The 26,770-nt window shown below is 43.6% G+C and overlaps 1 protein-coding gene across 1 annotated transcript in view; it reads left to right on the forward strand.

Annotated features, from left to right (window-relative positions):
* ptprfa (protein tyrosine phosphatase receptor type Fa) overlaps nt 1–26,770 on the forward strand; it is a 221,827-nt gene that overhangs the window by 96,901 nt on the left and 98,156 nt on the right. The window contains exons 9-14 of the mRNA XM_070909026.1: nt 4,752–4,763; nt 14,996–15,265; nt 16,953–17,534; nt 20,259–20,395; nt 20,976–21,120; nt 26,121–26,426. Coding sequence (XP_070765127.1) covers nt 4,752–4,763; nt 14,996–15,265; nt 16,953–17,534; nt 20,259–20,395; nt 20,976–21,120; nt 26,121–26,426 — 1,452 coding nt within the window. The remainder of the gene's footprint in view (nt 1–4,751; nt 4,764–14,995; nt 15,266–16,952; nt 17,535–20,258; nt 20,396–20,975; nt 21,121–26,120; nt 26,427–26,770) is intronic.

The following is a 26,770-nucleotide window of genomic DNA, read 5'->3' on the forward strand; positions in this document are numbered from 1 at the left end:
GGGCTTATTTAAAGGGTAGGTTTGTAGGTTTTGATTTTTTTCAAGTCATATGGTCTCATGAAAATGGTCCTCCCGGTTGTGAAAATCCAAAGTTTGCTTGATTGATTGATAAAATGACACCCATGAGGGGAACGATGCAGTGTGAACCCTCGGCAGATATCCTGACATGTTTCCTCAGTGTTTCAAACCCATCCCAGTACCAAACGTAAGACCGTAACAGACAAGAGCCTGGAAAACGCTCCCTATTTACACCCCTTTTAATTTAAAATGAATGTGAATTAAAACAAGAGAACTGATTCTTCCTGGCAAAGCAGTCTGTGTGTGTGTGTGTGTGTGTGTGTGTGTGTGTGTCTGGGAGATACATATGTGCGAGCAGATGTACATTTTTATTTTCTCACCAACAGATGCATTTCCCAATAACAGATTCCAGAGCGCTCACACCCGGGATGCAAATTGCCTTTGAGAAGAAAAAAAAAAAAAAAATAACACACATAGCAAGAATGAAGACATAGTTCTGAAGATATCCTGGTCTCTGCTTCAACACATGGCTGATTTGTTAATGAAAAGCATCCTCCACTGAATTACCCGCAGAGCCGCAGCCAACAGAGTGCGATTTTGAAAAATACGTGACTGGTTATTTCTGCTTCTCTCTTCAAGGTTTCCGCTCTGTTGTTGTTGCTTTAACCTTTTAACCTCTTCAGGTGTGCTGCTAGCTCAGTGTTTCCCATTTTCATCTCACAGTGTGGCTTCTGAGCACACACTGGCAACATGACAAAAGATGTGTGTGTATATGTGTGTGTGTCTTCATTTCTTTTCCCTTCCCTGCGTTTTGGTCACGTGTCAGTCATATACACACAGACTGTATATGTTCCTGTTCCATCTCTCAAATGCTTATCCTTCTATCTACACGTGAAGGCAACTGGTTTTCATCGTTTGCTTTGTTTGCACCTCTTCTATTGTACATTGCGAGAGAGTACTTTATGGATTGCTGTGTTGTGAGTGAGAGGGTGTGTTTGTGAATGTTCATATACGAGACTTTACTCTGAACAGAGAGATGGTCCCTTGGTCCACTTAGCCTTTAAAGAGGAGGAGGACGTGGATATCAAATGTACAGTCCTCCTTCTGTACAAAACAGCTTTGTGAATGATCAGTTCATCTCAGTTCGTTAGACGAAGCGAGCACGTTAGTTCTGGCAGCATCTCACTAGTCGAGGAGAGCTGTAGCCTCACTTAGTTGAGTTTCTTTTTTTTGGACATTATGAGAGGAGATTAAATCAAACGTGACTGCTCAAATGTAAAGGATGACGCAACGAGGTCCAAACATTACTTCCGTAGGCCTTTTTCACAGCAGACATTTGGACTTGTCATAGCAGGATGGCTCGGTTCCATTAAGTGTCACAGCAAGCCCTTGCACGCGACACACCGGGACGCTGTGACTGGCTCGCCGTAATGGAATGCGGCTGTGTTTTTTAGCGTTATCAATTGCGCCAGTGCTTTTTTTCCCCGCTACGGCGAGCCAGAAATGTCTTCCGTGAAAGAGGTCTTATTGTGTTCATAGATGCGACGAGATAGATTACGAGGCGGCGTCGTACGACCATTAAACTAGCACAATGACTGCCAAGAAAATTACAAAAAATAAATGGAATGAATAAAAAAAAAAAAATCAAACTAGGATAATAATTTTATACACATAATCCACAATCTGACATTCATTTCAAAATTGTGGTGGTAACTTTTTTTGAATGTGCAAAGGGAAGGGGACTGTGGATTTCTCTTACGGTGCGGTCGCATTAGATGGGGATCACGTCGCAGCCAGTGTAGAGACGATGAATGATTGCAGAGGCCAGGAAGTCTTATCTTAAGTCTATACATGGCGTATGAGGATAATATTAAGACAGACCCCCCGGGGGCTGGTTTCTCAAAGATGGACTTTGACTTAATTAGTTTGCTCTCAGCCATAGTCCATTCTTCCATTTCACCAAGCTGACTAGCTCTCATGAACTCTCTTTAAGCCAAGACTAGAAAACATGTCGGACCTACCAACCACATCAGAGAACTCGGCTCCGCTCACTCCAGCAGAAAATGTTTTCCTTCTGGGAGAATTCAACCGGTGCGAGGACATTTTTTTTGCCGTGACAATTCAGTGAGGAGTGTAACGAAACAAAAGAAACTTCCAGTGGTATATAAAATCTCAGCTCAGCGCGGACCTGTGCGCGGGGCTCTTGTGCATCAGCCAGGCTCGCTGTTTCCTTGGACAGACGAAACGACTGGCGACGTCCTCCCTCGCGTGCATTTCCAACAGGTTGGAGCGATCACTGAAGAGGTCTCAAGAACGCTCAACCAACTTTTGTGTATGTATAAAACACAAACACATTACTGCGAGTAGAGTAGTGATACTAGAGTTTTACTGAGTGAGACTGGAACACACAATCTGGCGATGAGTGGAAGGAAAGCCGGGGGTTGAAATGCAGAGAGTGGGGAGCTTGATTGTCGACAGGTGCGTGGAGGGCAGGCACAGGTGGGCTGACGGGCTTGGAACGACAAACACAGAAACACAGAAAGGCAAACTGGGGACATGTAGACACAGGAGGATAGGGTGAACGCAGGGAAACCGCCTGCTGCATACTACCGATAAATGCAGTATGCAGATTCAGTAACTGGGTCGCTCATTTCTCGCCTCAAATGCGTTCAGAAACAGATGTTGGCGGGCAGCTGAGGTGAAATAAGTGAGCGTTTACCTAACGTTAATGGCCAACCACCGCCAGCGCTTTGCATTGTGGGACGCCGTACGCGAGGTAGACCGGTCCGACGCATACCGGAGATTCAGCATGCTACATTTTGGCCAAATCAGTACGTAGTGCTGGTAGGTACAGAAGGCGGTTTCCAATACAATTCATAGAAAAAAAACGAGTTTATGCTCAACAAAGTCAGGTACTGGAAATGTCTTTGGGGGTCATTCGGACGATTCCCAGCTCCACTAATGTATAACCTTAAAAAGAATGACTTAATCAACAGCAAAATGGGCGCGCTATTAAATCACTACTACGCTATTAAATCACTAATACTCAAGACATAAAAACCTGGCTTGATGTTGAATACTGAAGGGAAACCCCGGACACCATTAATAAAGCTCCCCTTGGTAGCAAATTGGAATATGAGTAGATTAGATGTATGGTTTAATCAAAATACAATACTGTCTTGGTTACAGGAGTCGGAGGATTGTAAGTCCCATATAAATAGTAGTCACTGCCAGACCACACATTAGTGGGTAAGTGGACCAACAGGACAATCTCGAAGCACTCAGTATTAGCTTATTAAGTGTTCGTAGAATCTGTTCTCAGTTAGGACTGGGCACATGGCAAAAAACAGAAGTACAAATTTCAAGGTGAGTGTTTAACCAATCCTATAGGGGCGGGGGGGGCATGTTTATGTGCTCATTGATTTCAGGGCTGGGTGGCTTCAGCTTGGCCAGAATCAGTGGGCAGGATAAATGTGGGGCAGTAACACATAACAGTCTGCTTTGTGCGCTTAATGAAGTCCGGCTTGTCAGCGAACCTCGGGCCTCCTCCGATGCTGTCCTAACTCGACAGTGCGGCAAAGTGGACCCTCGTGACGCCTTTACATTCTGCACACTCCCCTTGTCCTAAGGGTTAAAATATGACCCCCCCCCCTTCGCAAAACCCCCTAGAATAAAGAGGCATAATTGAATTTTAAACCCCAAATCTATTTTGCATGAAGAAACCACCTGTGATTCATGACAGACTTTGTGAATACCCGGGGTTTCCCCCCTTCACAGAGCACAGAGATTGCCTTTAATCAGTGAACATCGCTTGTGTTTTTTGTTGTTGTTTTTTTTACAACACCAGGGGGATTTCCTCTGAATATGATGCATCGTGCTCTGGGTTGTATTCTTCCCTGTCTTCTTCTTCAGATACCTCCTCCTCCTTCTAAATTATTCTTCTCTTGTTCCTCCCGGACATCTGGAAAAAAAATAAAAATTGGATCTACCACCTGTCGGGCACTGAAAAGTGCACTCGTGGCTTCGGCAAAGAGAGAACTGATCCCCCCTCCCCATCATATATTTTAGATGTATGACTGCCCTAAGACAATCGTTGTACCCTGGTGGTGTATGGCTGTCACAGAAATATAAACAAAGGCAATGTGTCACGAGGAAAAGTCATCCAATTTCAATCATTTAGGGGTTTTTTTCTCTGCTGTCAAACACAGTGGTGGCTCATTTTTGACCCTTAAGACAACACAAGGTTTAAGGACAGGGAAGTGTGTGTGTGGAATTGTATGTCTGTGTCTATTTGTGTGAACGCTGACTGGAAAACACTGGAAATAGAGTTAGATTAGCACCGATGATCTCACTATGTCTTACTCTGCTTATGTGAGAGTGTATCCTTCACCGCCTTTTGCTTTGTGTGTGTGATGAGTGTGCACTGCATTGCTATGTGCCATATTATACGCACGCGCGTGTGTGTGTGTGTGTGTGTGTGTGTGTGTGTGTGTGCGTTTGTCACTGTGCTGCACAGGCTACTGTCTCTGCTGTGATTTTTTCTCACTCGTTAATGGATAAGCAGATATTTGCCTGTTTTACTCTCTTTGTTTCTCCTTGTCTTCTTCCTCCTACACCTTATTTTGCCCCTCTTGTTCTTTATTTTTTTTTCTTTTTCACTTTATCTTAACTCCCTCCATCATCATCATTGCACCCTGCCATCCAAAAAACACAATCCAAATCTCACCACTCAGATCAACGGGAAGGTTGGTTTTTTCACTCTTTACCCTCCTAAAGCCAAGGCCTGGCAGACCGGAGCCGTGCTGCGCCAGCATCTTGCTAGGCGCCTCAGGCCCGTCCCGGCCTCTCTCTCTCAGGACCCCAACCCCACAGTGCACCCCCCCCTACCCTCTTTACCCCCGCTACCCCAAATGCAACCCTAACCCCACCCTGCTGCTACAGTATATGCTGCCTTGCACCACATGACATATTGCTCCATGCAGCCTGCTCCTGTGAAATCTTGTGAAATGAGCACGTCTTAACTGCCAATAATGTGCCCTCTGCACAAAAAAAAATGACAAATACGTTTCCCCACCAGGAAGGGATTACGTGGAGGATGTGACCCTGAAATGGCATTGGTAGGAAGTGGCAACTGTGTGAAGTGAAATTTCTTTTTTTCAAACTGAAGAGTGACCAAATCCCCAAACGTTACAAAATGAGAGCAGTCATTTCAGGTCTTGGGAGTTTGAACTCGTCCAGTTGAACTCGCAGGGAGGACAATTAACAGTTCACTTTGCAAATACAACAACAGCGTTACTGCTGATATCACCAGGTGATCAGACACATGTGTCTTTACGGCAAAATGAAACATAACATCATATACCACAATGGCTCCGTTTGTTTCATTTATATATATTTGTTTATTTCTAATGAAGTTTAGCAGATTTTTGCAAATTTCCCCGCTGAGGGATCAATAAAGGATCTTATCTTGTCAGAATCAGAATCAGAAGCTGTTTATTGCCAAGTAACATACATTACAAGGAATTTGCCGTGGTCTGAAGGTGCTTTAACATATAATCTGACAGACAACAAACATGTAAAAGTATAGCATAGTATATATAGTAGTATTTAGAGGTAGAAGAATAAGATAAGATGAATAATATACGAACATACAACAATAATAACAGACAGTGCAGTTGGCAGTAGAGTGACCAAATAAAGTGTCTAGTAGGTGGGTGCGTTAATGTAACGCAGGGGGGACAGGGGCGGTGTACATTAATATAACGTTAATATAACGTACAATCTCATATTTTACATATAAGGAGCCAAAAGGAAGTAAGAAGAAATAGGAACTTTACCCTCAGCAAAACGGATGCCGACCAGCTGGTCTTGCCCAGCTCGTGGTTCCTCACGTCCCTGAAAACATTGGAGCAAAATTTTCGTTTCGTCTTACCGAATTGGGACAGTACTTGACATTCCACAACAACATGAGAACAGACAAGTAGAGACTAGAATGCAGATCGGGAAAGGCCTAACGTTAGCTCACTGACTGCTGGGACACTTGCTTGAATGGGCATGAGAGTCTCTTGGCTGTGTTCGTGGTTATTTAATAAAACGTTAATGTTCTGCAGTCCCAATAGGTCTGGCTTTGTGCCCATCGGCCATTGTTTCCGTAGTTGGAGAAACAATTGACTAATAAGAGCTTCGTAGGCGGGATAAATGATCGAGGCATCATCCTTTTACGCAGTAACCACGGTACATCCCTGAAATGTTTCACCGTTACATATACGGACTTGCGCGGATTTGTTGCGGACGGTCATTCTTGAATAAAACCTCATTAGGATGAAAATCTGTTACTTGCCCAAACAAAACCATTGACTATTCTTTACATGTGTGACGAAGAGGATTATATGTCGTCACACCTTTCTTGGTGAAGGAACATAATCTTCGCATCATTTGTAGCCAACGACATAATTTGAGTCCAGAGTTTGTGCTCACTTCACAAAGATTTTGCAACTGTGTCAGTCCCATGAGGTCTGCTCCAGCATGCTGATCATGTTTTCATTGTCTTGGCAAATTCAAAGGCATGGCTCGTCCCAGCTGTCATCCGCTGTCTGACCGTCATTACACTGAGCTCACACTGCTTTAACCATGCTCCCCTCTTACATGTGTCAAAAACTAGACTCTCCAAGAGAATAAAATAGCCTCAAACGTGTTTACATGCTTTTTCCAAGACTCTTGCTGCTGGATCATTAATAGGAGAACACGGAGGGAGCTCAGAAATCGAGGGGGAGTGAAATACTACTGGAGAGAATTGCAGCCCTAGCTGCAGTGTTTGTGTTTGATATGTGGACTTGCAGACTTGTTTTATTCTACAGAAACAGTGTTTTTTTTTTTTTTCTTGTTTCTTCATGGCTTTATATCTGAGGTTAGAGAATACATGGAGAGAAGGGATCTGATATGTAATTTCAAATTTCAGTAACAGTACTTTCTTTTAGGAAAGATGTGCTTGAAAGCCACTTGAGTTTAATAGTGACACCATGAAGTGGCTTTGATTTTGGGACTTGAAAACTAGAGAAGCAATGAAAGTAAAATGGCAGAGGAGGCTGTAGGGAGAGTGAATGGCTTTTATATCATTTTGATTATGATTTTTCAATACAAAATATATTTTTTGTAGCTTTGTGAATTCCCATCTGAGGATTCTAGGAAAGGTTTAGATTCCTTATGTCTGACAAAGTAAGACCATGGAGAATTGTAGCTGCAGAAGTACGACCAAATAATAAAAAAAATCACCTTTAAAGCATATAAGGCAACAAAACTCTCAACAAAAAGCTATCCTTGGCATTGCCTTGTGTCTAAAATCCTAGTGTATCGCGATGAGTTGAAGGTGTACCATTTCTACCAACCGCAGACTCTCTGGATGCACCCTTATTGTCAGTAATGAATCAAAACCGTGTGCAATAAGTTATTATCTTCATTAACAAAAGATTACTTTGTCCAACTAAAGGTATGTAAAGCTTAACATAACGAAACGTAACATGACTCAGTTTAACTTAATTTAACTTAACTTCAATTAATTAACAAATTCATTCAAAACTAACATCAGTATCAGTGGAATTGCAACTGAAGTTTTTTTTTTGGAATCCATCAGCTTAATGCTGTATGTGGATGATGCATTTATCATCACATTTTGCCATTTTCCATTTTGACTGGTGCCTTGGACAGCATGTAGCGACCGGATGTCATGTACAGCAGCAAAGCTGGTACATCAGCACAGATTTATTCCCACTTCTGCTTTCCATGTTGAGTTGCAAACCAACGGCCACCTCACGCTTTGCTGTGCTCCAAGCTCCTCGCCTCTCCAAACTCACCCCACTGTAAGACAGGAAGTTCATTCATTGATTCATTCATTCCAAATGACTTTATTTTTCAATGACATGATTACTTTTCGTGAAATGTAAGGCTTGAAATTTAAACACAATGGATCAGGCAACATGATGCATGATGGTCAACTAGCAATTACAATTAGTGGTTTAGGATTACTTTTTATGGCAGGTGATTATTTCATTTATGTTGACCAAGTTCAACTGGGAGTTAGCTCTTCTGAGAGGCAACTTGCCCAAAGCAGAGTGAAAAGTTGCATCATCTTGCTCCATTCGTCTCCTTCCACTATCTTTGAATGCGTTCATGTTGCCTAAATGTTTACCGTGTCTCTTAGAAATTATTATTTGAAAGAGGGAAAGGGAGATTTGGTCCTGGGTGGTCCAAACATTATTTCAGAACATGAACAACTCTACACAAATCTGTAAACACAAATTATGCTGCATTCAAAACATCAGAGAAAGTCAGGAATCCCTTGTTAACTTGTTAATACAAAAACTGAAATGCTCCGTCAAGTAGGACTCGAATAAGGGAAATTGCTAAGATGGTCAAGGTTTCTGAGTTTGTTTTTCTGACGCCATGTCAACAGTAGCATCATACATTGTAAATGCCATAGAGTGGAATTCAACATCATTTTGTAGCCTGCCAAACATGCTGAAAGCATTCGGTCAACCAACAAAGTTCACCCTTACAGTCTGTTTAGGTCTGGCGTTCATCGAAGCAATCAACCAAATCGGAGCTTTATGGGTGGGACTACGAATGCGGGCGTAATCTTCCTACAGAGCTAGCTAGCCACTCAGCTACATCCATGACAAATGACGACAGAAATAGCGACAGGCATGGATGAGGTCATGGCACTGGTCGTAGTAAGTCCAGTTACAGAGCGAACAACTCTTATATTTATATTTTTTATGTTGTCTTGGAAAAACATCAAACTCAGACAGAATGAATGTTAGTTAACTGATTATCAGGCAAGAGATGTAATGGGTAAAGAGATGTTGTCACACCAAAACTATCTTGTTGGATACACAGGTAACAACTCCAGGTGTAAGGAAATTTACTTTTATTGAAGACAAAAGCTGATTCCACTTGAGACGCCATTCACAACATTTTTCAGTTCAATACGCTTGATCCGTGTCCACGAATCCCGCAGTAAAGCATGCTGCTACCTCTCCACCTGCGCTGCTGCATGACTTCCCTGGCAGTGCATTCAGATGATCGCTTCCCCACCCATCTTAGGTTCTCCTACAACTCCAGCTTTTTATTTGTTAGGACTTGGCTTCCCAAATCTTCTTCCCTGGTCCCTCCCTCTCCTTCTCCCGTCTCTCTCTCTCTTTCTCAGGCATGCCAATAAAGATATGAGTTTGTCTGCATTCTAACTATAAGCTGCTCCTAATGTGCATCTGTTACTCCCAAATGTCATCATGATGACTGAGTGACAGATTCAGTCTCCCCTGGTGTCAGTACCTCAGTCATCCACCCACCAGGCCATTGTCCAGACCAACAGTAGCACTAATGACATCACTTTTAACTTCTGACTCAATAACCTATTGTCATCGCATCGTGACCATCTCCCATGTCCACGGGTAACTTCATGGCTTCTAGTTGACTAATATAAGAACATGATGATTCCCTCAGTGCTGGCCAGCACATTGATACCGTCCAGCCTCAGAACTGTTGTACCAATTATTATCAACAAGCAAGCATCTCAGTGTTACCTGACTTGAATCCAAATGAAGGTCTCATATAGTATATAGACACCTTGTCTAGTTTACATGTACACCAGCTGATCAAAATGATTTCAGGAGTCCCTAAAAGTCTGTGACTGCCACAGTGGCAAAATTTTTTTGAAAGTTTCCTTGCAGTAGTTTTTCGCACTACCTCCCCAAAACCTTGCACTGCAGTTACAGTTACTTAAGTCAAGTCAATTTTATTTATATAGCCCAATATCACAAATCACAAACTGGTTATGAGATACATCCTTCTCCCTCTTAGAATTGCCACTTTAACACGGTGGAGGACTTTTTTAAGATCTAGATAGAGTTGTATTGCTCCTTTGGGGTTGTGAGTGAGTCCCTGCCCCGAGTAACGGAGTTATAAGGTAGGATGGACACAAGATCGACAGGTGGATAAACACCAGTGTGGGCATTGTACTGGACTGTCATGATAGCTTTCAATTTAACAGCCGATTTTTGTTCAAATCCTCACCTATGACCGTGAGCTTTGGGTAGTAACTGAAACAACAAGATCCCAGATACACATGGCCAAAATTTGTTTTGGGGCTCACCCTTAGAGATAGGGTGAAGAGTTCAGACTTCTTCCTGAGAAGGAGGTCAGAGTTGAACTGCTGCTCCTTAGCGTTGAAAGTAGTCAGTTTTGGTGGGTCAGGTACTGTATCTGATAATGCCTTAGGGGTGCCTCCTCCCCTGGAGATATTCCAGACACGCAAGTCCAACTGGAAAGAGACAGGGGGGTAGACCCAGAACATCCTGGAGGGATCATATATCCCATCTGGCCTGGAAATATCTCCAGGAAGAGCTGGAGAATGTGCCTAAGGAGAAGTATATATGGCCTATCTTGCCCAGCCTGCTGCCACTATGACCCAGATCGGATAAGTGACAATGGAAAATGAGGGATATTTAATCATAATTTTCATAATTTTTAATTTATCATTAAAATGCTTACAAAGCTACTATTGTTTCCCAGTCTGTTGGTACAAGGCAAGATCAATTCATAAAAAAGAAGGCACTTACATCCATCACTGTCTCACGTGTCATAAATATGGCAACAGAATAAACACAATATCTATTATAAGGCACACTGGGTTCTTTTTTATTTTAAAAGTAATTGAAAGTAGTGAATACACATTTTATGAAGCAGTCATATTGTCAATTCACTTGCTTTCTTTAAGAATGGAAAATGGTAAATGCAAAAGTTGCATAATGACTTGTTTAGGACTTTGTATTGCCTCTGGCTTCTTTTGAAATGCTGAATAATTGACAATACAAAGTGTACAGTCATGGACAAACAGCACATGGTAATTTAGTCAAAAAAGCTGTACATTTGTCTAATTCTAAGGACTACAAGCCACTGCATGTGAATGGTAATCAGCAGCACCTCGGTCTACATATGTAATAACAGACTTTCATAGTAGCATTTGTTGTAAACATTGCTATTAAGGGAGTCCCATTGAGGATGACTACTATTGGAAGGCTATCAACCACACACCTTATATTGCATTCATGTCGTAAAACTGAAATGTTTGCTGAAGATTCACTGGTTTCAATCCAATATTCACATTCAGTTCTTTGGGGAAACAGTGTTGACATAACTGCTGGCCAGCTGAGGCTAACACATCCTATTTTAGTGCTCTACCTATTCCCACTTTGCTATGGTAAGGAAGGTAATAGAAACAGGTAATTTCAATGTTATGATGTCTATCAGTAAGATCTCTGTATGTTTTACTGGTGTTTCCATTTACCAACACACACACACAGCTTTGTCACTTCCCTCTGTCAGCATCCAAATTTTAAGGATTTCTATTTGCATCCTTCCCTGGTAGGACAACATTGAACATTAAATGAAAGGCTTATTCGTAGTGGTCAGAGCCAGTCTTGCTTTGAAATGAGTTATAAGCAAAGGTGACTGGGAAACACTTCCCACGTGGCCACATTAGAGACAGGCCACCTGTGTGTGTTGGAAGATCAATGGGGAAATGAAATGTCAAGGCCCGGCCTTTGCTGTGCACCTGCTGAAAATGTACTGCCACCATTAGATTATTGTCTCGTACACCGCCATGCAATAAAAGCTTGACATGAGAGATCCACTTTTCCTCAAGAATTTTTACGGTTAAAACCACCATGAACTCCTAACATAAAAAAATCCAATGTCCATCCACTGACGTGAAAAAGTCAGTAATACATTTAAAAAATGAAATAATCTGTGACTTTTATGAATCCATGTTAGCAACTGATAACACTGGTTGGTCTTAAAGCTTGTAATGATACTGATGACAATAATGTTCAAAGTAAATATGACTACAACTTGTTGAATATGATAATAATATAAATTAACTGAATCATATTATCAAACTAATAAATAACTATTGCCACTACTACTAAAATAACAAACCAAATATACTGCTTTTTGACCACAAGTGGTGGGGCTCAAGGGGTGGCTGTCGGGTGTTTGGTCGGTCCACCACTTTGATCTCGACTGAAATATCTCAGCAGATTGTGGATGGTTTGCCATGAAAGTTGGTACAGACATTTGCAGCCCTTAGTATGGAATGGTGAGCCCTTAACTGTTCATGTAGCACCATCATAAGACCAAAACTTCCATTTGTTCAATACTTTGGTTCATGTTCAAATACCTGCAAAACTAGTGACATTCCCATCAGCCTCAGCTGTACTTTGGGTTTAGTGCTAAAAGTTAGCATTCTAAACTAAGGATGGCGACCACGGTAAACATTACCTGAGAGGCTGTTTTGGTTTTTAAGCATGAAGTAAAATCATCGGTGTTGATCAATAATGTTATTTGACCTTACTGCACTTCAAAATAGACGTCCTCCAGCATCAAATACGTGACCAGCCACAGTAAAAAAAGATTTTCCCTGAACCCCCCACCTAACTGGCCTGGCAGTTTGCCACTCCTTCTCCTCTTCCTCCTCCATCTTGTCATCCTTTCCCAGCCCCTCTGCCTCCTCTCCTCTCCTCCTCCTCCACATCATGTTCTCCTGCTCTCCAGCCTCCATGGGATTCGGTCTTAATGCCAGCCATCTGCATTTCAGAGGCTGCCTCTTTGCATGCCAGCAGACAATGCGGTTCTTTATGAGCAGCGCCCCCCAAAAAAACCTGCATTCTCTCCTCCACCACAGTAACATTTAGCCCACGCATGAACTCCAAAACTCACAGAAATTGTTCAGCCAAACATACTGCACATACTACGAGTGCTACTTCCCAGTTCTCTGCTCCAGCATCATCGCTTCTCACATTACATCAGATCTTTCTACACTGAGAGGCAGAGTGATAGAATTTGTCACCCTGTTCTTCCCCCCTCTGTAGTTAAACCAAGCCGAAACCCTGAGAAAAGCCTCTGATCCACAGTGTAAGCTCCTCACACCCATACTCCAGCCCGCAGCTTAAATTACACTTTGTGAGACAGGTTTTCATGACTCTGTGCTCGGCTAAGTCAAGAGAGGGAGGACTTCACTTGTGCAACAGAGCCGTCTGCATGTTTAACGCTCGCATAGTGCTGTTGCAACAATTCAGATGGAGCGTAATGAGGAAGCAGATCCCAGCACTTAAGGACGATTTCTAAGGAAGAGAGCTAACAATAGGGGAGAATCCCTCACTATTCTCTCCAGCACACTCTGTGCCTCAGCATCAGGATGATGGAAGCACTCCCAACTAGCAGCACAGTAGACTCCAGGCGCATTTTAATCCCTGCAGCCCAGCAGGAAACCCTAGATACTCCAGAGAAATCCAGCTACACGCCTTAGGCACAGGCTCTCCATCTACCCCATTTCCAAGTGAACATGGCAGACCCTAAGGTAACATCTAGTAGAGAAGAGCTGGCATAATATCAGGTAATGCCGAATCAACATCATGGGGCCCTGAGGGGGCTAGCCAAACTAATCCTTTGGTCCCAGACTGTAGTAAAGAGCTCCCGCAAGAGGGCTTTCACTGATGAGACCAAGATGCTTCTGAAAGGGCAGTTCAGCCATGACGCTTAAGTGTTAAGGGTTTGTAGAAGTGTCACCTGAATACATCTAAAGGCAAAAAGAGTTTAGAACTGTTCAGAATGGCCACGCTTGAAGGTGGGGCACAAATCCCGCCATCATAGAGAGGGATGAGGCACGATGAATCATACATCATGGGGATAACGGTGCAACTCTCAGATGGTTTGTCCTTGGAGACAGTCATGGTGTTGCATTCATTTGTACACGGCTGTTCATGAAGAGGTTACAGTGTAGCTACCGAGCTTTACGCGCGTAAATGCCTAGTGTTGTGGTGGGAAAAATGAATTTAAATCAGAACCAATGCTGTAGATACCGACAGCGGGACTGCTATTAACCCATTGTTTCAAGTATAAACCCAGCTTTAGTAAATCAGATGCTAATGATACACAGATTGGGAGGGCAAATTGGATCAAATCCCTTGCTTTCATGATATGTAAATCTGGCCTAAAACTCTCCATTCAAACTATACCATAGTGTTTTTGAGTATTTGACACGTTTTTACTACCTTGGCAGCCATTGTTGTCCATTCATTGCTATTCGTTGTCAGAATAAACTTGCAGAGACTTGAGACTCGCTTACGTTGGGTTACCCATGACAGTGGACATAATGCCCGTGGTCAGAGATACATTGTCTTTGCATGGGTACAGCAGCTGTAAAAGCAGATTGGCTTGAAATGTCTGCACTTCAAGCGACGGTTACTTCGCCATCACGAAATTAAAAATGAGACTTAATGCTCACTGATGATAGAGTCTTCACTGATGATGAAGCCTTTATGAATGCATTTTCTTTTGATGAAGACAACCACAGGCTCGCCTGAAGGTAGGATTATGTGCCAAATCATACAAAAGACGGGAATTGTCCTGTCATATTTTTTCTGATGAACCCACCTAACAAAACTCTCTGAAAGTGCACTGAGACCAAAAATCACGATGGCATGATGACATGAAAACTAACTAACTTTGAAACATTAAACCGATAGATTGCTCTTTTAACAGTAGACGTCAGACCTAAAAATTAGCTGATCAATGCTATAATGCTAATGCTATAATTCTATAGCATGTAAACCAAAGGACTAAAAATGAAATCAGCTATAATGAAGAGTATTTAGGTAGCAGGAGAAAAAAAACCTGCCTATGAATTGGCTTTGAACTGAAAACACGTGCACTCTATTTTAAAACAGAATATAGAGTATGATGGGGCAGTACAGCTCTAACAGGCCAATGTTAATGTTATTTAGGCTCATCCGCCCACCAGTTCGCACACAGCGGTGCACAGTCCAAGCCAGGCCAGTCAAAGTCTACCCAGTGATCCAGTAACCCCCCCCCCAACCCCCTCCTCCTCTGTGTCCTCTCACACTCCCTCTCTTTACCCCTGCAGTTCGTCGTGTGCCTCCCCGTTTCTCCATCCCCCCCACCAATCACGAGGTGATGCCCGGCGGCAGCGTCAACCTGACCTGCGTCGCGGTTGGCGCTCCCATGCCTTATGTCAAGTGGATGAGCGGCGAGGTGGAGCTGACCCGGGAGGAGGAGATGCCTATTGGCCGCAACGTCCTGGAGCTCACCAACATCCGGCAGTCTGCCAACTACACCTGCGTGGCCATATCCTCCCTCGGCATGATTGAGACCACGGCCCAGATCACTGTCAAAGGTCAGAAAGACTCTTCTGTCCCTGTGGTGGGTAGGTGTGTCTGGGTAGAATGTGGTCTCACATAGGACAGTGGAGAGGAAGCAGAACAAATTCTAACATTTGCTATCATGTGCTTTTGTGGGTGATTCGAGAAGTTGTTTTGTGCCTATTGATGCAAAATCTTCAGATCTGATAGTGGACTTTTAAAGAGTCAGGTCTCCAAATTTACGGTGCGTGCTGACTGTATTAAGTGGAGTCAGCTCAAGATGAATGAATCGTACTCCACATCAAGGCAACAATGTAATTACGATGAATAATAATGACCCTCTGAAATTTGTTTCTATAGACTGCAATAGTCTGTAATAAAGTGAATTTATTGCATTGAATGAAAGTCCTTGTCCACGCAGTGACATTGCAGGGTGGATAGTGTTGTATATACAGTGTGAATGGACAGAATGAAGAGAAATCACTACAGCTTTATTTATTACAGCAATGCGGGTGAAATCACAGAACCTGGCAGATGTCATGGAGAAATAAAAGAAAAAAACAAATTTTCGTGCACAAATCAATAAATCACACTCACAGATTACTATTATATGCTCTGAAAAGTCCTTAACTGATACTCTTGAATTAATAATTCACGTGTTCAAATGAGTGGTGGGGAAAAAAAGGTCACTGCGAAAGTGAAACATTAAGGTTAAAGCTAAAAGCAGGCAACTTAGTTACCTTAAAATGAATTTGGGTTTTGTTTTAGAAAACACAAGCGATCAGGGAAACAAAAGGGACGTCAAACACAATGATAATGGGGACAATCCAAAGTATAGCTACATATTACAGTCCAAAATCCAAATGAAACTGTTTAGATTACATCGTCCGTGATCTGACAACTGCCACTTTTAACGCTGTCATGTAGGGAGGGACATCCTGAGCGTAAGCAGCAGGCTAGCAGCCGCGTTTTGCTGTTGGGGTGCCTACAATTTCCGAATGAATCCCTCGATATTGATATCATTAGGTTATCATATTCATCCCATTTGCTCTCGGACGCTCCTTTTCATACAGTTGTTTCTGAATGGAAAGTTCCTCACTGGACGCTGTTTTAGCATCGCTGGCCAGCTATCAGTCAGCTGCACTGTGTAGCCCACAGCAGTGAGAAATACGCGGCGATAGTTGTCGGACCATGGATAATCTAATCTAAATGAGCAACTTTTTTTTTAATGCAGTTTGGTTTTCATGTTGGACACAGATACATGGACAGACATATGTTCAGATTAAATTTATGTCAACAGTCGTTTAAGGTTATGCTGTGTAATGACGCCTGGTGGGCTCCATGTGAAGTGAATGCATGTTTCAAAAGCTGAGGACAGTAGGCTCTGCTGTGGGGCTACATTAAATAAATGCCCGTCTGGTGATCTACAGCTCTAGTTAGGGAGACTGCAGCTGGATTTACATAGGAGCACATGCACCCATCTGCTTGGCAACATAATACATGTGCTCGGCCTGCTGTGCCCTGTGCAGATCGGGAGGGGACAGGGACAGGCTCCTGAATGATAATTAACTGTCAGACTGGCAGGGTTGAAGAGCTCCATGTACTCGGAGCCTCAGTGGGTGTTCCTCCTGTCAGACCTTCATATCAGAGAGGTGGAAAAAACAAAGAGACTTGTAGAGACTTGTTTGCCTGACTCTCTTGTCTATCTCTGCTCTCTAACAGCCCTGCCCAAGCAGCCAACCTCCCTCATTGTGACAGAAACCACGGCCACCAGTGTCACCCTGACCTGGGACTCTGGCAACCCAGAACCGGTGTCGTACTATGTGATCCAGTACCGGGCCAAGCTGTCCGACAACGGCTTCCAGGAAGTAGATGGAGTGGCCACAACCCGATACAGCATCGGCGGCCTCAGCCCCTTCTCGGAATATGAGTTTCGCGCCATGGCCGTCAACAACGTCGGCCGGGGGCCTCCCAGCGGCATCGTGGACACCCGCACAAGCGAGCAAGCACCGTCATCGCCTCCTCTCCACGTCCAGGCGCGCATGCTGAGCTCCAGCACCATGCTCGTCCAGTGGGAACCTCCAGAGGAGCCCAACGGCCAGATCCGGGGATACCGGGTCTACTACAGCTCCAAGCACGACGCCCCGCTCAGCGCCTGGCAGAAACACAACACAGACGACAGCCAGCTCACCACCATCTCGGGCCTCACCACGGACATCACCTACAGCCTGAGGGTGCTGGGCTTCACCTCCGTGGGGGACGGTCCTCCCTCTGATGTTCTGCAGATCAAGACCCAGCAGGGAGGTGAGAACGTGCTCCACTATGCTTCTGTAAAGCAACGGCAGTCACGCTGCATTTGAAGCAGAGTGCCGCAGGGTGAGAGTTTCGCTGGATCATTTATTTTTGGATTGCTTTGCCGGATTCAGGAGCAGCGATGGAAGAATAATTTACTTAAGTAGCAATGCCACAATGAAAAAGAGGCCACTTGGATGCATTGACATATTATCGCCTTATAAAAGTCGTTATTTTACTAGGTGAAGTCATTAACTTTAGTTGTGTCCCAGGTCCATACCGCAGACTAATTGTGAGCAAGTGTGTAGTGGAGTCACCCCTGGAAAAGGGGCACCCTCCAAAGAGTCAGTATGCGTACTTGAAAACACTTTTTTTGCTGTTTGACTGTGCTGCTGATACACACGACTGTCCCGCAATGCTCAAAGGAAATAAAGGGGCTACTCACAGTTTAAAAAAAACAAAAAAACAAATAGAAATAAATTATGGATGAAGCTACATTTTGCTTCCTCTTGAAGCATTCATTGAATGAATGAATGAATGAATTAAAGTAAACGCACTTGGTTACGTTCCACCTCTGGTGCGGGGTGGGGGGGGGGGGCAATCGCAAACATTAACACCGACGAAAACCAGCAGCGTGACATAATGAACAGTCGTCTACACTGTTACATGTAGCACCCTCTAAATCACTCCTACGTGACTTCCATAATTATTGTTGCAATTAGAGAGTTGTGTAATTTAGATCGATGCCTGGCTGCTTGTGTCAAGCCTACACATGCACTTGTGTCAAATGTGTGTGTCTGTGTGTAATTGACCCGTGCAGGAACTTATTGGTAGCGGCAGAACTGCGTGGGATGAATGAAGTCACGCTGTGTTGCAGAAAAAAAAAAAAAAAAAAACACCGCTGTAATGTGACACTTTGGTCCGTCAAATTCATCACTCAGTCGTTCACCAGCTGAGATGAACGCAGCGGGTAATCTATTGCACAAGGATTACACATGGGCATATGCAGTGTGTGTGTGTGTGTGCAGTATGAAGGTCTCACACACTTTATCCTCAAGGACAAAGTGGCTGCCTGCACAAAGAGGCAATAAGCATGGTGTCGCATTCACAGGGAGAGCCTGTTGTTCCACAGCACACTGTGCGCTTGAAGAAACATGACATCACAACAGGGCTGCCGTAGAAGACGAAGGCGCCCAAACTCAGCCGTCCCGCTTCATTCATTTGTGGAATAGAGTTCGGCACCCTTCCAGGCTGACGTAAATTATTGTGACTGAAATGCATATTACAAAGTGTAGTATCCCGCCTGAGAAGGATGGGGTCTTTCCACCCGTTTGTTTTAACGGAGCATCACTGCGATTCATGTCAAATCGTCCCGAGTCATGCCATCTATTAGGTGGCCGTCCACTGTGTCATAACATCGGGAGCTACGGGCTTGTTGCCTGAGCTCACTGGCGACTCGCTGGAGCTATGGACCTAAACCTCTATTTTAAGCCGAGATAACACAGATGCTACACTTATTTGTCTCATTGTATTGATTCCAGTGCCAAAATTTTAAGAGTAATCGGCTAATACCAACAACTGATCTGATGCCAGTGCTGTTTTTTTTCAATGTAAAACCTATAGTATATACCTAACTGTGTGAAAGTGACTGGGACCATTCTTCCATGTCTAAGATCACACGTACATGCACGACATACACATCACTTGTGCAAATCTCAATATATTGTTAGAAAGGTTTAAAAAATGTTTAGCTCCATGGCCACATGGGGGGGGGGAAACAAGCTAAAAGCACATTGTCTGACGTAATCGTTACAGGACCTTAAACCTTTCACTGAAATGACGTGTTACCTCTCAGGACTTTATGGACGCCTGGCAGGTATTGTGGTGAAAGTTTCGGTAATTATCATATGCATAAATTACTTCATTTGTACCCTTGATTTAATAATGCTAGTCTAGTCCCTTCAGTTGGAGAGTAGACTTCTGCTCAGTTTGAAGTTGGGCGCCACCGTGCTGGGAATGACTTAGGCTACTGAACATAATGGACTAATACAAGTGATAAAAGGTGTGATGAAGTTTCACCCACAGGTGGAACAATCGTGATGTCAATCAATGCCCTGAGAAGGCTCCAATCAGGCGAAAAGTGAAAACACTTGCGTCAGTGAACGGTAGTCTTTTCAGCCACTTTGGGGGCAGCGGAACCAGCTAAAAAAAACACATCTTTAAGATTAAAGTTAATTAATATAAAAAGGTACAGTGTGTTTGGAAGTTTGCCTGATTGACAGGAGTCGACTCCGCCGTACTTGGCCGTAATCTTAAGATTTTCAGGCTCCAGTGACGAACTGACTGACTGAAGTTGGTAGCAAGTAGTAAAGACCAAGACCAAGACCAAGCTCGAAATTGACAGAAAACACTGGCCGACATCACAGGCATGGAGACGCTGCGGTCGGCCATATTAGCATAACACAAGGCAGTCATGGACACGAGACTCTGTTAGCAAGTTTGATTCTTAATTTACTGACGTCGCCTCAGAGGATTTGAAGGTAGTGACATCCTTTTAAACTAATACCTCAGTTTGGTTGCTGACTATTGACTGCAGCATTTCACCAAATACCTGGCTTCTTCTATGCCCCCCCCCCCACACACACTTCAGCTCCTGACTCCCTAACTCTGTATTTCCACCGTTGCCGTCTCTGTTCCTTAGCTTTGAGTCTCTTTCGTCTCTTTCCGTTTCTCCAGTTCCAGCTCAGCCGTCTGGCTTCGAGGCGGAGGCCGAGCTGGACTCGCGTGTCATGCTGTTGTGGCTTTGGCCCGTCCAGGACCCCATCATTAGCTTTGAGCTGCTCTACTGGGAGGCCAACAATCCCACAGACAAGGTAAAAAATAAAAATAAAAATACCACCTTAAAAGCAAACCTTTGATGGGATGGATTTTACTCTCAGAATGTGTACAATATTTAATGGTTTTGTGTTTCTGCCTGTTTAATGTGTGCGGCATATGTGATTTGTTCAGCTGATGTGCGTGTTTATGCTAATATTTCATTTCATAAATTATTACATTACCATTACCAACGCAGTTGCTCCATTTTCATATATATATATGCGATTATTGTTTGCTCCTTCAGTAACCCCAGGCTCCCTGCAGGAATCATCTCATTTCACCTGTCTGACCTCAGAATGACTTCACTGAGTATGAGGAGATAGCTTTCCCTTTATTTCCCACGAACACAGCCCTAAAACAAACCGCGTTGTTGAGCCCAAACTACACCTGCGTCACTCCCCTCTGATTTGATTAGATTTCATCTCATGAGAAGACTTTAGTTGATTGTGTTGATTTTGTATTGAATTCTGGGACATTCCAGCAAACCTCAGATTGTAATAGCATACCCGATAGTTAATATATTCTGTAACAGGGACCGTTTGTGTTGATGGTCTCATGGTTTTCATCTCTCCACAGCATCGTGTCACTTTCGACCCAGCGGGCTTCTATGCAGTTGATGGTCTAAAGCCAGATACACTCTACATGTTCTCCCTGGCAGCAAGGTCTGACATGGGTCTAGGAGTGTTTACTCAGCCGATCGAGGCCAGGACTGCCCAGTCATGTAAGTACCACAGCCTTCTGATGTCGCTCTCACGTTCACGTGGTTCAGGTTATTTGGTCCAGAAGAAAGGAAAAATGATCCGTTGTTGTCTTTTAGTGTCTGGTTCCGTTAAACTAACTTAGTACAAATGAGCCTAGAGGAGTAAACATTGGCCCACTGTTACTGTTGTCGTCCAGCCCGTTCATTATTTATTATTATAAAATAATAATAAAAATGGAGTGAATCCAGATATTTCTTTTTTTTTCTTCTAATTTAATATCTATGAGTTCATTAACAAGTAACATGTCAAATTAGCTGAATAAAAAAATCAGCTTTTGAATTGCAGTGTTATATTATTACAAATGGATCTGTGTTGCTTTTGTGTCAGATCATGGACCTTGTATCTGTGGAATTATCTGAGGGTAGATGCACACAGTCACAATGCTGCCTGGATTTTAGAATACTGCGGTCCAAACCCCCCCCCCCCCCAGTGCAACCCCCCTAAGAAAAGTTTAACTAGCCAACTAGCTAACAAACCTTTTTTGTTGGCCCTCACCAAACTGCCAGGAATATACGTCTGGTGAAATCCCATGTGTATTTATTTAATTCAATTCATTGCTTTTTCCTGTGTAAGAAATGTCCAAATGAAAAATATTGACTCTAAAAATATGACAGTCAGCCTTGAAAAACCCTGCAAGTGTAGATTGTGAACCGAAATGGTACGGCTCTGTCGACACTAATCAAGCTCTGATTGGTGGCTCGTACCGTGTATCGCAAGCGTGTTTCTTTTCTTAACTGGACTCGACTCGAGGTGGTCTTGACTGCGGTCCTACTTTTTGAATGAACAATGACGTGCTGTTTAATGAGGAGCTGCTACAACACGCCAAGCAGGCTCACAAGCCCAGCACACCTTTGTTGCTGCTGCTTTTCACCGTGCGCGAGGTCATTTGGTATCAAACTCATCCCTGAAGTATTTTCGGTTTCGTTTCTGTTTTACCTAAATGAACTGAAACCCAAACAAGCAGAGCGCGCAGATGTTAAAACGAGAAGAGGCAGCTGGTAGAAATAAACAGACTGTGGGTCTTGTTTGCCAACTTTTTTTTGTTTTTTACATGTTAAACATTTATTTATTTGTCATATTCCATTTTTGCAGGTTTTCCTACGTACCAACTCATGATGTGCGTCAAAAGAGGTGGATGGAAACATGCCCTCATTTTGCAATGTTAAAACGAACAGAGTGTTTAGCGTTATGCTTTAAAATGCTTGTGAAGTGGGAACGAGAGCGGTGACTGTGGTGGAGTGCCAGCCCATTAATCTTTCATCAAACTGTAGCTTAACTTAGCTCTCGTGGTTTTCGTGATTCAAGCACACACACATTAAATAATGTGTGTTGTGGTTTTTAGACTTTACTCTACTTTACAGTGTAATGGATTCAGTGAATGTTAATTAATACATAGGCATATTTCAAAGAGAGGCTGGAGGTTTTGGGACTCCTGTTGTTCTTTGTCATCTGTATTTTTTTTACAATTGTAAGTAGAGATTTGCTTTCATCCAGAGCTTTGTAACGCCGACTCCCACCTGAATATGGGAACAGAACCCCCTATTCTGAACCAGTGCGCTCAAACTATTACAACGCAGTAATACTGGCAGCAGATGTGCAGCACAATAGCTTCAAGCTTGCACAATGTAATCACCAGTGTAGCATTAACTATGTGTAGACCTTTTTTCCCTCGTTTTTTTTTGGGGTCAGGCGTGAAATCCATTATTTCACCTAAGCCATCATTCACAAGCATTTTCTCATTTCTGCTCTCTGCTGCGTTTGCGTAACAAATCACCAGGCGTTGCACATTTTGACAAATAGTCTAATAAAGGCACTGAGTCAATACATGCAGCATATTATGATGCAAGCGCAGACTGTTGCAGAGAGAGACAGCTTTTTATCATGACTGTCGCGTTCCTTCAAAATGATAGTTTGTCACGTGAAACACGATATAGAGTGCGCCGATGTGCAGGACTTCCTGTTCGATCACTGTTCCCACCCTAGTCTTGCATAGCCAGACCTGTCTCTACTCACTTTGGAGAAAAGGTCTGGCTGAACCCATCATCACTCTGGGATGGGGGGCGTAGGGGGGGGGGGGGGGGGGGGGCACTCTGGCTTGTTAATTTTTTTTTAAACCAATCACAATTGTCTTGGGGGCGGCGCCGTGCCCTGGACGCAGTGACGGTGCCCTTGCAAAATAGTGTCTGAGGGGGAACTTGTTTTGGTGGAACATTTGCATGTGGGGAGGCGAGCCCTGGCATCAAAATGGTTAAATCCCCACATAAAATCGTAAACGACGTGTGCAGGCTGTGTGATTTTACAACTTGTACTGTTAAATACGACAAGTGTAACTTGATCATCGGCGTGCTGGAGGTGAAGGTCCCAGCAGCCTACGTCCAGTGAGTCAGACTGTTCCCACCCCTGACACTAATACTATTGAACACCTTTAATTCAGAGCTTGACTGCATATCTACTGTAGTATCGGATCTCTGCCTGATCTGTGGCACGCTGGGAGATATGGACTTGGAACCTGCAATATTATATGACAGTTCCCAGAAGGAATCGAAGCCCTCTCTCAGCTACTCGCTTCACCTGTCAGGAGTGGAAATCCCTGAGCCGGGCAGTCACACCGCAAACAATTTACCCATCACCCGTCAGGAAGCTTGCTAAAAGGTCTAAAGACCAATGACCACTGCTGTCGCTTACTGCTTGTCAAACTCCCTCCGTCATTTCACCTATCAGCCATCTCTGTCGTCTTTTGATCATTTGCAGTATATATCTGGAGCTTGTCAGATTGTAATTCTTAAACTGACAGTGAGATCATGCGCACAATCACAAGATTCTTCCATATGCACCTCTGCGCTGCTACAAAGCAACACCTTTTTGTTCCATTATTTACTACTGTATCATGAATCCATCAGAAATGAATGCGTGATGGAAGGCTCTACCTCGGAGTTGAAGTGCCAACCCTGCATTCACACAGGGATAGCGCAATCAACTTGTCCACTGAATGTCATTCATTTTGTACAGAAGTGAATGACTGGTCAATGCTCCCCGGTTTTCCAGACAACTCGTCTTGTGTTTGTGATGCTATGACGGCCTTGAGCCCAGAAATCTGTTCAAGCGGAGTGCACGTCCGTCATTTACTGCCTGCCAAGGCTAACAGGGATATGGGCATAAATATTTTTTTCACTCTTTAGATGCTCAAAAAAAAACAACACCACGGTTTTTGGCACAGACAGTGATGAAAAGATGGGTTTATTTTCCTATAAATAAATACAACTTTCCTGTGAGATCCTGAGAGGCAGTCTCCCATCCCAGAGATATAACTTAATCCTTCAATCCATGCAATCCGCCCTGATTCTCAACATGACGCCACTTTGTTTTGATCCCAATAATAAAATCTCCTTCTTCTTGTGGGTTAGGATCATTCTTTTTCTGTCCAAATCTTGATTTATTTCCCTCTCACAGCCACCCACGTCCACTCCAAGTTTTGGTATTTTTCTTAACCCTTGTTTCTATTTTGAGACTTTAATCAGCTACAGTGCGTCTCCCACGCATGGATCTCTGTCTCTTTGATCCATCGCGCCCCATGCGTGGATGCATGCAAAGGTCCTTGTATGCGTGACGGAATTGCGGCTGTTCTTTCTCAACCTCGTCACGAGCACCTCTGCTGCAGGCGAACAAACCGGCCTCCGACGCCTCATGCTCTGCTGGGGCTGCCAAACCACAGGCGAGCACGATAACAGTCCCCTGTGTGTTACCTCTCCCACCTGCCCCACGCTCATTTCAACTGTTGGTTTTTCGCTGTTTGTATTTTGTTGTGTTGTGTATCATTGTGCATCAACGCATTCATCTGTAGTGTGCCTGTTTTACTTTTTCAGTTTGGTGAAACTTCACACTGCGTAAGTTATACGTCTGTGCGAGATCACCGTTGTTTCGCAGAAAGGCAGCCGCAGTGTGAAGGGTCACCCTCGTTGTCTGTCCTCTGGACTGACGATCATTTGAGAGGATATCAATTGGTGTTTATTTTAATGAAGTAACCCTTTATAGTTCAATGAAACACCATTTCCAACCCTGTCTTCTAAAATTACATTCGTATACAACTAACGATTATTAACATGGTTTGTAGAAAACATAATGCCAGAATTACATTTTTTGATTAACATAATGACATCTTGTTAGAGCATAGTTCTGGTTTATTACAACTTGAGTTGTATTTTCATGGGTTTGGTCACTGGTTTGATTGGCTATAATAACATTGTTCTCACCAAGGTTATTACTGATGTCTGAGAGCACTGCAACATCGCTAAAAACAAGTCCGGTGGGACAAGAAACACGAGCAGTCAGGACGTTCAGACAGGTCGGAAAGTCAAAGTTCTTTTGAAGAGAAGACGAAGGCGAATGGTAAACATTGTAAACATTTTTTTGTGATTCAACTTTGTACCTATTATACTTACAGTAGTTGTGCAAGCCAGCTATTTTTTCGTGCATGTGCGCTCCCTTTCAGTTTGACCCCCAAATAAAGTGGTTTAGATAATCTTATAATGATATAATAATATTCATAACCTGTCTGATCATCTGACTGACTGCTCGTGTCTTGCTGCGTTGGAACTTCTTTTTAGCGATGTTGCTGCATTCCCAGGTCTCTGCAATTGGCGAGCACAATGTCATCGCGACTGATTACCACAATCTATCAAAAAACCAAGTGTTTTAGTTACTTAAACCTGGGACTTGGGATCCTGAATCTCCTCCCTATGACTTCTGTGCAGTATAAGGATGTCACACTTCCTGGAGGAGAAAAAAAACATTGCCATTGAACATAAGACGGGCTGCAATTATGTTTTCTCCAAAACATAAGCCGGTTTGCATTGTCTAACCCAAATCTGTAACACATAAACAGATTATCTCTCGGCAGTCCAGATGGTCAGTTGCTGTGTCTTCCATTATCCACCCTGCTTGACCATTACCCTCCCTTCAGCCCCTACAGCCCCTCCCCAGGAGGTACACTTGCTCAGCCTCAGCTCCACCAGCATTAAGGTGAGTTGGGTTGCACCACCCACAGACAGTCGCCATGGGGAGATAGTGCGCTACTCCTTAGCCTACCAAGCACTCTCAGGGGACGACTTGGAGCGCCACCGGGTGTCAGGAATAGGTGCTGATGTCACCAGCTTCGTGCTGGAGGACCTGGAGAAGTGGACTGAGTATATGGTGTGGGTGAGGGCTCACACTGACGTCGGGCCCGGCCCAGAGAGCCCCACAGCCCGCATCAGGACCCAGGAAGATGGTATGTTGATGATCATAAGGAGAAACCTGGGCCTCTCTGGAAATACTAATCCTTCAATACTCACTCTGTTCCTCTCCTTGGTTTCACAAACTCGAGCTAAATGTGTGAAATGAGTGAAATACTTTTTCCTAGAAGAAATTAATTTGATGAATATGGACATGGCTGAAAAGCGGGCTACTGCTTTAGGCCCCGAGGCACTTGGAGAGGTTTCTGGTAAATTGATCAACTGCAAATTTGTTTTGGAACATGCACCTCTAAAACACAGTACCAAATGAAATTAACTGTAAGGCAGGATGTTCTGTCTTGTCTACTTGTCTTGTATATCGACCCTGTGTCAAAATTCA

The sequence above is a fragment of the Enoplosus armatus genome, chromosome 7 (assembly GCF_043641665.1).
Source record: "Enoplosus armatus isolate fEnoArm2 chromosome 7, fEnoArm2.hap1, whole genome shotgun sequence".
Lineage (NCBI taxonomy): Eukaryota > Metazoa > Chordata > Actinopteri > Centrarchiformes > Enoplosidae > Enoplosus > Enoplosus armatus.